Below are 11415 nucleotides of genomic sequence, written 5' to 3' on the forward strand. Positions count from 1 at the left end.
TGGTGCATTATGGGATGTATGTCAGTGCTGTTTGTTCTTGACTCTGCTGTAACGTGATGTTTCCTGTGGTCTCAGGGCGAGGTCGGAGAGCCCGGTCAGAAAGGCGCCAAGGGAGGCAAAGGAGAACATGTGAGTGACGACCAACTGGATTCAACTACAACATTTATATCTAATTAGAAATAAAAACCGTCCAGTGCTGCGGTTTGTTCTGTCCGTCTCACTGTCCTCTGCTCCTCTGCTCCTCTGCAGGGTCCTCCCGGTCCACCTGGACCCATGGGTCCCGTCGGTCAGCCCGGTGCCGCTGTAAGTCCAAACTCCTGATGGTCTGTAGAGGTTGTATAGTTGTTGTATTAGTTGTATTTGGAGTCGTGTGATCATGTGATCCTCCTCTGTGCTGCAGGGAGCGGATGGAGAGCTCGGTCCCAGGGGCCAACAGGGGCCGTTTGGAGCCAAAGGAGATGAAGGAACCAGAGGATTCCCCGGAGCACCGGGTCCCATCGGACTGCAGGTACAAAATACACCCAGAGAGACGCAGCTCTGCTCTCAGAGAGGGTTTTATTTTATTACATGAACCGGTCCAAGACATAAGCTAACTAAACACCTTCTTAGGGCCAAGTAACCACTCGTGCCCCAAAAAGCAATTTTCAATATGCGTAACTTCTGTCGATCCCTAGAGAAATCCTGCGTGATTACAATTACCTTTAATTGTTGTTGCTGCTGTTGCAGTTCATTTAAAACCAAATATAAAGACATAGATGATGTGTTTACAGCAAATGCTATTCTGTTACTTTTAGTTGTTGGCCTAGTTCAACAAGTGTAAATCAACCCCAGGCTGCACTTTTAGCTGAATTTGGTACCGTTTCAGGTTAAGAATAGAATAGAATAGAATAAGGCTTTATTAAAACCATAGATGGGTAAAAACATGCCAGGCTAGGATGATGATTCCTAATGAAAAATGAAATAAGTTTGTAGTAGGTGTGTAAATGATTAATAATCAGTATTATTGGTAGCAATAGAGGGCTTAGGGCCCTGTGGAGACTTGTGCCCTGTTTGTGATGTTTGTGATGTTTGTGATGTTTGTGATGTTTGTGATGTTCAGCTGTGACCTTTGACCTGCAGGGACTACCAGGACCTCCAGGTGAGAAGGGAGAGACCGGTGACGTCGGACCTCTGGTGAGTTTCACACCGACACCATCTCCATCCTTCATCCTTCCTGCTTCTTCTCTGTCTTCATGAATCTTAATGATCTTCTCTGTTTCCAGGGCCCCCCCGGTCCTCCAGGACCCCGTGGCCCCGCTGGACCCAGTGGAGCTGACGTGAGTTTACAGCTCTGATCTATACAGTTTAAACTATATTCAATTAAAAATACGTAAATGATTCAATCTGAATTGTTTTATTTGTGTGTTTCAGGGTCCTCAAGGTCCTCCTGGTGGTGTGGGTAACCCTGGACCTCTAGGAGAGAAGGTACCAGAGGAGATTAGATGCTCATTCATTAGCTGTATTGGTGATATTTATTAGAATTCCCATTTTTAATGATGTATTTATTCATTTTCTTACATGCAACTGGCAGACTTTGCACACAGCTGCCAACTCTCTTTCTTTCCTGGTTTCTCTGTTATGTTATGTGTGTGTTTGTGCTGTTGTGTGTTTGTGCTATGAGCATGGTGTGTGAGCCACCAAATGGAATTGTCCTTTAAGGGATTAATAAAGTAGTCTTGAGTCTTGAATCTTGATATTGTCATGAGTTTTGTTGAGCTGACAGAGTCGTTGTGTGTCCACAGGGAGAACCTGGAGAGTCTGGACCCCCGGGAATAGTCGGAGAGCCCGGAAAGAAGGTGAGTTGGTCGACGAATCAGGAGGCGGTGCCTTCACTGACCGTCGGTAACGTCCGTGACTTTAACACAGCGTTGTGTTGCTGTGTCTGCAGGGGCCTCGTGGAGAGCGCGGAGAGAAAGGAGAATCTGGACAACCAGGAACCGCCGGACCGGCCGGAGGACGAGGACGACCTGGAGACGACGGTCCCAAAGGAAACCCTGTACGACACACACACACACACACACACACACACACACACACACACACACACACACACACACACACACACACACACACACACACACACACACACACACACACACACACACACACACACACACACACACACACACAGATCCATGACTTTAGACTCTGCAGCAGATTGAACACGTGACCAGTGGTGACAGTAACAGAGTAAATTTACTTGAGTAATAGATTTACTGGAGTTAATTAGTAGTACGGCTGAAAAGTACTGGTTACTTTCAGGTCTTTTTCTAAAATCCTATTGGACACAAGCTGTGTTTGTCAGAGAAGGAAACCCTAACCCCTAAAAGCAGCACATCAGTGCAGCTGCTTTCAAAGAGTTCATTCTCACTAACAAGAGTTAAAAGCTCCTTACATTCATTTAGAAACAATTAGAGTCATTCATTGATGTGGAGAATAAGACATTTGGGGCGGTGCGTGGCGCAGTGGGTAGAGCGGCCGCCCCATGTAGAGGCTACAGTCCTCGCCGCAGGCGTCCCTGGTTCGAGTCCCGGGTCAGGCAGACCTTTCCTGCATGTCATTCCCCCTCTCTCTGCCTCCCCATTTTCCTGTCTATCTCTACTGTCATCACTATCAAATAAAGGCAAAAAAAGCCGAAAAATATACTTAAAAAAAAAAAAAAAAGACATTTACTCTGACTCTGACTTTGACTTCAAGTACCTTTAATTTACTCTTACTGCAGTAACATGTCGACTGAGCTACTTTTTTTTTTTTTTTTTGGTGTCTTTCTTTTTTAAATAATATTTTTATTGTTTTTTTCAAGAGGAGTTTAACAGCACAACATAAAGGGACAGTGCACGAAAAAACATATACAAAAATAGCCATGATAACAATCAGAAAAACAAGAACAAAAAACAGACAAACATTTACATTACAGTTGCGTAAAATGAAAAAGAAAAAGATGAGTACATTATGGTGGGCTATGTGGCAAATGTAGACATGATGTTAAGTAGTAAAAGTCCATTACATCTGTGGTGCAGTCCACTGAGATACTTTTACTGGTAACGGAGTACATGTTGACCAGTAGTATTTGTACTGTGGTGGAGTACTCTGTCATCTCTGCTCATGACTTCCTCTCTTACTTCTTCTTCTTCTTCTCTGCTGCAGGGCCCCGTTGGTTTCCCCGGCGACCCCGGTCCTCCCGGCGAGCTGGGACCCAGAGTGAGTATCTGTGTTTATACATCATAAATACTTCAGTTCATCTTCTTTAATACACATGAACTCTGGAGGAGAAGAAGATGTGATGAGCTGATGTGTTTCCCTTCAGGGTCAAGACGGCGCCAAAGGAGAGCGAGGAGAAGACGGAGAAGCTGGAGAGTCTGTGAGTGGAAAACAGATTCAGAAATAATCCAGATTTATGAATGATGAATGTTTGTAAAATGTTTAACCTCCTCTCTCTGCCTCTGGACTCAGGGCTCCCCTGGACCCCCCGGAGAGAACGGCCCCCTCGGCCCCCCAGGAAAGAGGGTAAACTTCCAACTTCAGCTTCATCTACATCTCAGATTATTCGATTTGACAGAATAAAAACTCGTCGTGTTTCCTCCACCAGGGTCCAGCAGGAACTCGAGGACCAGAGGGACGTCAGGGAGAGAAGGGAACCAAGGTGAGCTTTATCTCTCAACTCAAAGGAAACAATATAAACATCCCATAATTCCCTCTGATGATCATTCCCGTTGATTATTCCAGAATAAATCTTTTATTCTCAGATCATTTGCAAACTGAGGATGTTTTTCCTCCATCAGCCAACTCTGATACATAACTAACACTGTTAACATTACCAACTCTGATACATAACTAACAGTGTTAACATTACCAACTCTGATACATAACTAACAGTGTTAACATTACCAACTCTGATACATAACTAACAGTGTTACAGTAACATTCTGCTCAGAGAGAAGAACCAGTGATAAAACAGTCTGATCATGTTTCTGTATCATTGTCTGCAGGGAGACCCCGGCGCTGTCGGACCCGCAGGAAAAACCGGCCCCGTCGGCCCCCAGGGGGTCCCGGGAAAACCAGGAACAGAAGGTCTCAGAGGTCTGCCCGGATCAGTGGTGAGTGGCCAGACAGAGCAGCGTTTAAATCAGACTTCTGGGTCTGAGAGAGAAACAAACTGGTTAAATGTACAAAATAAGGTCCAATAAGGAACACTTCTTCAAAACATGAATGAATTAGTGTTTGGTGTAATAACATGTCTGCCAAACTGTAGCAGCTGAAAATGTCCTGGAAAGTGATTTCAAGAAAAGAGTGTGAACCCTGATACAGTTTAGACGAGTACAACAATGTCCTTGCATCGGTTTATTGTCATGTTGGTGCCGATCTAGACTGAATATCAGCTGACTGTAACGCGCTGCACATATGAACAGCTGATGAGACTGCAGCCATTACATAATGTATTAACACATTTAGCTGAAGACGCTCTGCAACCAGACGGTCATATCACAAGACGACAGGTAACACAAGAGCACAAGAGCCGACCACAACCTTTTTCTTCTGTAGCGTAAAGCAGGACCAGTGAGGTCAGTGGATGATAATAAGTTCACAATCACAAACTTGTAATAATATAACATATAATAACTAATATATAGGCTACACATTATAATTTACAATCTCCTCAAATAAATATATAAACTTTACTGAATTGAGATAATACAGCAATTAAGACAAAAATGAAGAAAACATCATCCAGAAAACAGTGAACAAGCATGAGATAAAATGATAGAAATAGAATAGAAACAAAAACAATAGAAAACAAAAATGAAAATATGTGAAAAACATTAGAATTATTGCACAAATGTCTAATATAAATATCTCCTCACATATAAAGACGAACATTTGTTTTTCTACATCCATTGTTTTTTATTTAGATTTTAGTCTGATGCTTTATGTTATTTTAATCGTCTATCAGACAAGGAACCACTTTCTTTTGTTTATTTTGACAAATATAATAAGTTATTTTAGTTTAAGCTAAGTACTACTGGGTTTTTTACACTTTTTTATGTTTTGCTAAATGTTCCTTTAACTTTAAAATCACACAGTTGCTCATCACAGCGGCTCTAGTTTAGACATCTCCTTGAGTGAATGAATGAGACGATGCTCATCCTGTTATTGATGAAGACGGGTTCACACCAGAAGTAAAACGCTCTAGAGTTCAGTTGGTAGCGGACTGAGACCAGAGAACGCTCTGAGGGGGAAAACGCTGCTGGGTTCAGTTCAACCTGACTAAAGCAGACTGATGTGGACGCAACCTAACTCTGTGTGTGTGGTGTTCACCTGTTCACCTGTTCACCTTTTCACCTGTTCACCTGTTCACCTGTGTGTGTGTTTCAGGGTGAACAAGGATCTCCAGGACCTGCAGGACAGAAAGGACCTCCTGGACCTCTGGTAGGAAAACTACACTCAGCTTTTATTCAGTTAGTTAGTTGACACAAATAATAAAAATCATAACATTTGGGTCCAAACACACAAAAAGAGAAGAGAAAAGAAGAAAGAAGAAGAAATGATAGAGTCAATCTCCCTCCATCTCCCATCTGGTTTTCTAGCGTTGTGAGATTAGACTGTAACTACTAAAACCTTTCTCCTTCCTCCTCCTCGTCTTCCTCCTCCTGCAGGGACCTCCTGGTCTGCCCGGTCTCCGTGGCGACCCCGGGTCCAAGGGAGAGAAGGGACACCCCGGCCTCATCGGCCTCATCGGACCCCCGGGAGAGCAGGGAGAGAAGGGAGACCGGGGTCTGCACGGACCTCAGGGATCCAACGGACCCAAAGGAGAGAACGTGAGTTTGTCTTCTGTCTCGTCTGCTCCTCTAACGTTTGACTCGTCGTGTCCTCACGTTCACGTCCTGTCCCTCGTGTCCCTCTAGGGAATGTCTGGAGGAACCGGACCGCTCGGCCCCGCTGGTCCTCCTGGTCTGCCTGTGAGTACCGTCCCTCTACTCTACTCTACTGTCTTTACCTCTACTGTATCTAACTCTACTGTCTCTACTCTGTCTCTACTCTGTCTCTACCTCTATGTCATAAACACTAAAACTAACGTCTTGTGTCTCTTCCAGGGTCCTCAAGGTATCAAGGGAGCTAAAGGTTCTTCTGTGAGTATCCTGTAAAAGTCTGTAACACAATAAAATGCACTGATTTAATGTAATGCTGTCAAACTAAACTCTCTCCTCTCTGTGCTGTGTTCAGGGAGGAGCTGGTCCGAAGGGAGAGAAGGGAGTCCAGGGACCTCCTGGACCTCCAGTAAGTTCTTTATTTTTTTATTTGTAACGGGACTCTGCATATTCATGAACATACAAGATGTAAATATGCCAGATTTAGCTCTAAGACAAGGACAAAACAAAGCACAATATTGTACAAATACAATACATCACACAGTGGGAGCTTCAGGCAGAAGGAGAAAGGTGTGGTACAATGTTAAAGTGCATTTAATCCACAATAAGTGTTGTCAAGTGCTGTTGAGATTCATTAGAGTGCATCTGTCATAAAGTGCATGGAGTAAAGTGCCTACTATTTTATAAGAGAACTATCCTTAAAGGGATAGTTCAACATTTTGTCAAATTGGCACATTGCCATAATCCCTATAGTCATAGCAGTAGGTTCGTTACCTTTAATTGTCGGTGCAAGCTATGATAAGTTTGATGAGGGAAACCAAGAAATCCCATAATGAGCCTCCGTAGCGTAGCTCTGAGCAGCTCACGGCTCTGCTCCGCTGTTCTAAAAACAGCTTGCACCGACAATTAAAGGTAACGAACCTCCTGCTATGACTATAGGGGTTATGGCAAAATGTTGAACTATCCCTTTAATGTTCACAGAGCTGCTTCTCATGTTTTTATCTGTTTTTTAAATGCTACGTGTTGTGTTTTGTTGTGTTATGACTGACCAGTGGTAGTGTAAAGTCCTGATGACACTATAGGAAACGTAGGATTAATCACTGACGTCTTCATCTAACCCGTCCTCCTCTCAGGGCCCCCCCGGCGAGGTCATCCAGCCGCTGCCCATCCAGAGGAGTCCCAAGTCCAAGCGCTCCATCGACGCCAGCCAGATGCTGCCCGAGTCCGACCCCGACATGCCGGCCTCGGACACCGCCGGCACAGAGTTCCTGACGGGCAGCGAGGGCATGGAGGAGATCTTCGGCTCCCTCAACTCCCTCAGGCAGGAGATCGAGACCATGCGCTTCCCTCTGGGCACCGAGGAGAGTCCAGCTCGCACCTGCCAAGACCTGCACCTGAGCCAGCCCGACCTCAAAGACGGTGAGAGACCGGACACAGAAACAAACCGGTGTCGGGGATTCTGCTTTTCATTAAAGGGATAGTTTGACATTTTGTCAAATTGGCCCATCACCATAATCCCTATAGTCATAGCAGTAGGTTCGTTATCTTTAATTGTCGGTGCAAGCTGTTTTTAGAACGGCGGAGCAGAGCCGTGAGCTGCTCAGAGCTACGCTACGGAGGCTCATTATGGGATTTCTTGGTTTCCCTCATCAAACTCATCAAATACACAATCCAACAACTCCACAACGCTCTGGTGGACAAGTTGTGAGCTGCACATTCACCACACTATGAGATAATAACACAACGTTACCACACAGAGTTGTTTTAGAGGGAAATACAGAGACTGATGATGAAAAACTGTCCCTGAAGGCAACGTGCATCAGCAGTTTTGCATGAATTTCCCTCTAAAACAACTCTGTCTGGTAACGCTGTGTTATTATCTCATAGCGTGGTGAATGTGCAGCTCACGGCTCTGCTCCACCGTTCTAAAAATAGCTCGCACTGACAAATAAAGGTAATGAACCTACTGCTATGACTAAAGCGATAATTGCAATGGGCCAACTTGCCAAAATGTTGAACTATCCCTTTAAGAACAACAGCTAAGAACACAGACTGAATGAACATGTAAAATCCTGGTTTCCTGCAGGAGAGTACTGGATCGACCCCAACCAGGGCTGCTCCAGAGACTCCTTCAAGGTCTTCTGTAACTTCACCAACGGAGCTGAGACGTGTCTGTATCCCAGCAAGAGCATCAACACGGTCAGTTGGAGCTCAGAGAGACTCAGAGAGAGAAATATACAGCAAGATAAAGAGTTTTATTTAGAAAAGAAACAAACTGGTCCAAACTGAACGTGTCTGATCTGGTCCTCAGGTGAAGATGAGCTCCTGGGACTCAGAGACCCCCGGGTCGTGGTACAGTCAGTTCTCCACTGGCAGTAAGGTGAGTCACTCTCTTCACATCTTCTCTTCTTTAAAGGGGAGATTATTATTATTATTCTTATGGAAAAATCCCTGTTTGAGGCTCTTTAACGTATATTCAGGTGTTGTTTTGCCTTCTGGGCCCCAAAATGTGAGAATTGACAAGAAAAATCAGTACTTTTCAGGCTCCCTAGGTTGAAATCTATGTGGTTTTACCAGCTGTTGTCTGATAATGATGTCATTAGTTTTCGAATTTGCATACCCTACCTGGTATCAGTAGAAGGGGGCGGGGCCAGAAGTGGTTCATTTGCATTTAAAGGGACAGACACTGAAACCAGCCGTTCTGAACAGAGAGCTGTGATGTTTGATCCTTGGGGTATTTGGACCAACGCGTGTCACAGACATGACTTAAGGACACCTGGGAACTATTTTAAAGGTCCAGTGTGTAAAATGGGAGTAAAACCGTGACATCCAGTGTTCAGATTCTAGTTTGCACCCCTCCCGTCAGCAAAGTGACGGTGGCCTCCGAGGACAAAAAACACTTTACCATAATTGGGAGTATTTCAGGAGCGATGAGGTGAAGATCTAAACCATTTTACGATACCATTTTATTTATGAACGCGAAACTCTTGAAATGCGCTCTCTGACTGGCTGGATTTTCCATCCGGGCTGCCGTACAAACATGGCGGCGCAAGATGGCGACACTCTCTAAAGCAAGACGCTTGTTTTATGTAGATATAAAAGAGTAATTATAAGGCTACGGAAACCAAACAAACTCTATTTTATAGCAATTATACACTTATACAAATATATTTATGGCTAGTAGATTCAGATTTTGGCAATAAACCTTGACAGTTATTACACACTGGGCCTTTAATTTGTGTAAAGGTGTTATAATCTGTCTCCTTTAACGTGACTTCCTGTCCCCTCTCAGTTCTCCTACGTGGACTCCCTGGGCCTTTAATTTGTGTAAAGGTGTTATAATATGTCTCCTTTAACGTGACTTCCTGTCCCCTCTCAGTTCTCCTACGTGGACTCCCTGGGCCTTTAATCTGTGTAAAGGTGTTATAATCTGTCTCCTTTAACGTGACTTCCTGTCCCCTCTCAGTTCTCCTACGTGGACTCCCTGGACCTTTAATTTGTGTAAAGGGGGTTATAATATGTCTCCTTTAACGTGACTTCCTGTCCCCTCCAGTTCTCCTACGTGGACTCCCTGGGCGAGCCCGTGGGCGTGGTGCAGCTGGGCTTCCTGCGGCTGCTGAGCGTGCAGGCGCGGCAGAACCTGACCTACCACTGCCACCGCTCCGTGGCCTGGGCCGAGCGCCGCGGCGCCGCCAAGAGCAGCTACGGCCGAGCGCTGCAGCTGCAGGCCGCCAACGACCAGGAGCTCAGCTACCAGACCAACCCCTACATCAAGGCCCTGGTCGACGGCTGCTCTGTGAGTTCATGCACATAGACAGACATACATACATACACACATACACATACACACACACACACACACACACACACACACACACACACACAGAGACACACACACAGAGACACACACATATACACACACACACACACACACACACTGCTTTTGTTCAATCAGATCTCGTCTCATCGCCTAATTAATCTGATATCACAGATATTTGGTGATATTTGGCTTCTGGTCTAATGTCACATTTACGCTCTTCTCCAGTACATGAGATAATATAAATACATAAATATAATAATAATCTCCTCACAGACGATGACAAACAGTTTATTATTGCATCCATTGTTTTTTATTTAGATTTTAGTCTGATGCTTTATGTTATTTTATCCCTCTATTGGACAAGTAACCACCTTCAGTTATTTATTTTTAGCAAACATAATAAGTTATTTAAGTTTAAGCTAAGTACTTTAGTTTACAATAGTATTTTGTGAGGATTTTTACACATGTTTTATGTTTTACATAATGTTCCTTCAACTTTACCCGTGTGTTTTTTAAATATTCTTACATATTAAACCTTTATATTAAACCAAAAATGAATTACCTTAGACAGGAACTTTTAATTGACCTTGATTTGCAGCGATTTGCATTTATATATTTTTTTTAAGTCTTCAGATATCCTCTAATAATGGTCCAGGGTTGAAATATTGAACATTTTAGGTTTTTTTTAAGTTAAGTTAAGATTCCTTTATTTGTCCCACAGTGGGGACATTTACATTTGTGCAGCAGCAGGAACAAATAAATCTTATCTCAGGACAGTTGAGAATAATCTAATTTATTACATTGTCTTGACATAATAATAATGACATTAACACTGAACACAACAGAGAGTCTGCTGCTCATTAACTTCTAAACTGACAGATCATAATCCATCATTAAATCTACATAATTAAAGGAACATTTACACACTGACGTAGACAAACAGCTTTTTTCTTGTGTGTAAACATCTTGATTCTGACCCATCTCGTCTTTTGTGTGTGTGTGTGTGTGTGTGTGTGTGTGTGCGTCCACAGTATCGTAAAGGCTTCGACAGGACGGTGCTGGAGATCAACACACCTCAGGTGGAGCATCTTCCTCTGCTGGACATCAAGGTGTCAGACTTTGGGGAGAGCAACCAGCAGTTTGGCTTTGAAGTGGGACCTGTCTGTTTCCAAGGCTAAAGCACACACACACACACACACACACACACACACCATGCAGAGAACAACACACGAACACACACACACATGCACTTAGAGACACACGTATATATGATAAACATACACGCCCAGTAATTTGTAAATTAACTTGTAAATGATATGAAACACACACACACACACACACACACACACACACACACACACGCACACACACACACACACACACAGATGCTGTTGTGAGACACACTCCACTCACACACACTCAGTACGTGCCTGGGGAGAGCGACATCCTCCCAACAAATAATGGACGTCTAAAAAAAAGTAAAGAGGAGAGGAATCTAAAAAAAAGAAGAAAAAAAACAGACAAACTCACGAAGAGGAAAAGGAAAAAGAAAAAGAAGAGGAACGCGAGAAACGACAAGAAACAAAAAGAAAAACAGGAGCGAGTTCGTCGAAAGTAAAAACAAACAGTGTTTTATTCTTCACCGGCCTGAGAGAGAGAGAGAAGGAGAGAGAGAGGCCGGACGCCCCC

The 11415-nt window shown here is 43.9% G+C and overlaps 1 protein-coding gene across 1 annotated transcript in view; it reads left to right on the forward strand.

The window, feature by feature from the left end:
• Positions 1-10904, forward strand: part of col11a2 (collagen, type XI, alpha 2) — a gene marked incomplete at both ends in the record, with an annotated part of 52504 nt that extends 41600 nt beyond the window's left edge. Inside the window, 23 exons of the mRNA XM_083982465.1 lie at positions 76-129; positions 250-303; positions 401-508; positions 1120-1173; positions 1263-1316; positions 1411-1464; positions 1782-1835; positions 1928-2035; positions 3187-3240; positions 3347-3400; positions 3493-3546; positions 3629-3682; positions 4029-4136; positions 5413-5466; positions 5694-5855; positions 5943-5996; positions 6132-6167; positions 6262-6315; positions 7040-7325; positions 7993-8105; positions 8218-8286; positions 9460-9702; positions 10758-10904. Of these exons, the coding sequence (XP_083838591.1) occupies positions 76-129; positions 250-303; positions 401-508; positions 1120-1173; positions 1263-1316; positions 1411-1464; positions 1782-1835; positions 1928-2035; positions 3187-3240; positions 3347-3400; positions 3493-3546; positions 3629-3682; positions 4029-4136; positions 5413-5466; positions 5694-5855; positions 5943-5996; positions 6132-6167; positions 6262-6315; positions 7040-7325; positions 7993-8105; positions 8218-8286; positions 9460-9702; positions 10758-10904 (2082 nt within the window). The remainder of the gene's footprint in view (positions 1-75; positions 130-249; positions 304-400; positions 509-1119; positions 1174-1262; positions 1317-1410; positions 1465-1781; positions 1836-1927; positions 2036-3186; positions 3241-3346; positions 3401-3492; positions 3547-3628; positions 3683-4028; positions 4137-5412; positions 5467-5693; positions 5856-5942; positions 5997-6131; positions 6168-6261; positions 6316-7039; positions 7326-7992; positions 8106-8217; positions 8287-9459; positions 9703-10757) is intronic.
• Positions 10905-11415: the final 511 nt, after the last annotated feature.

This window comes from Trachurus trachurus, assembly GCF_905171665.1.
Source record: "Trachurus trachurus genome assembly, chromosome: 11".
Classification (NCBI taxonomy): domain Eukaryota; kingdom Metazoa; phylum Chordata; class Actinopteri; order Carangiformes; family Carangidae; genus Trachurus; species Trachurus trachurus.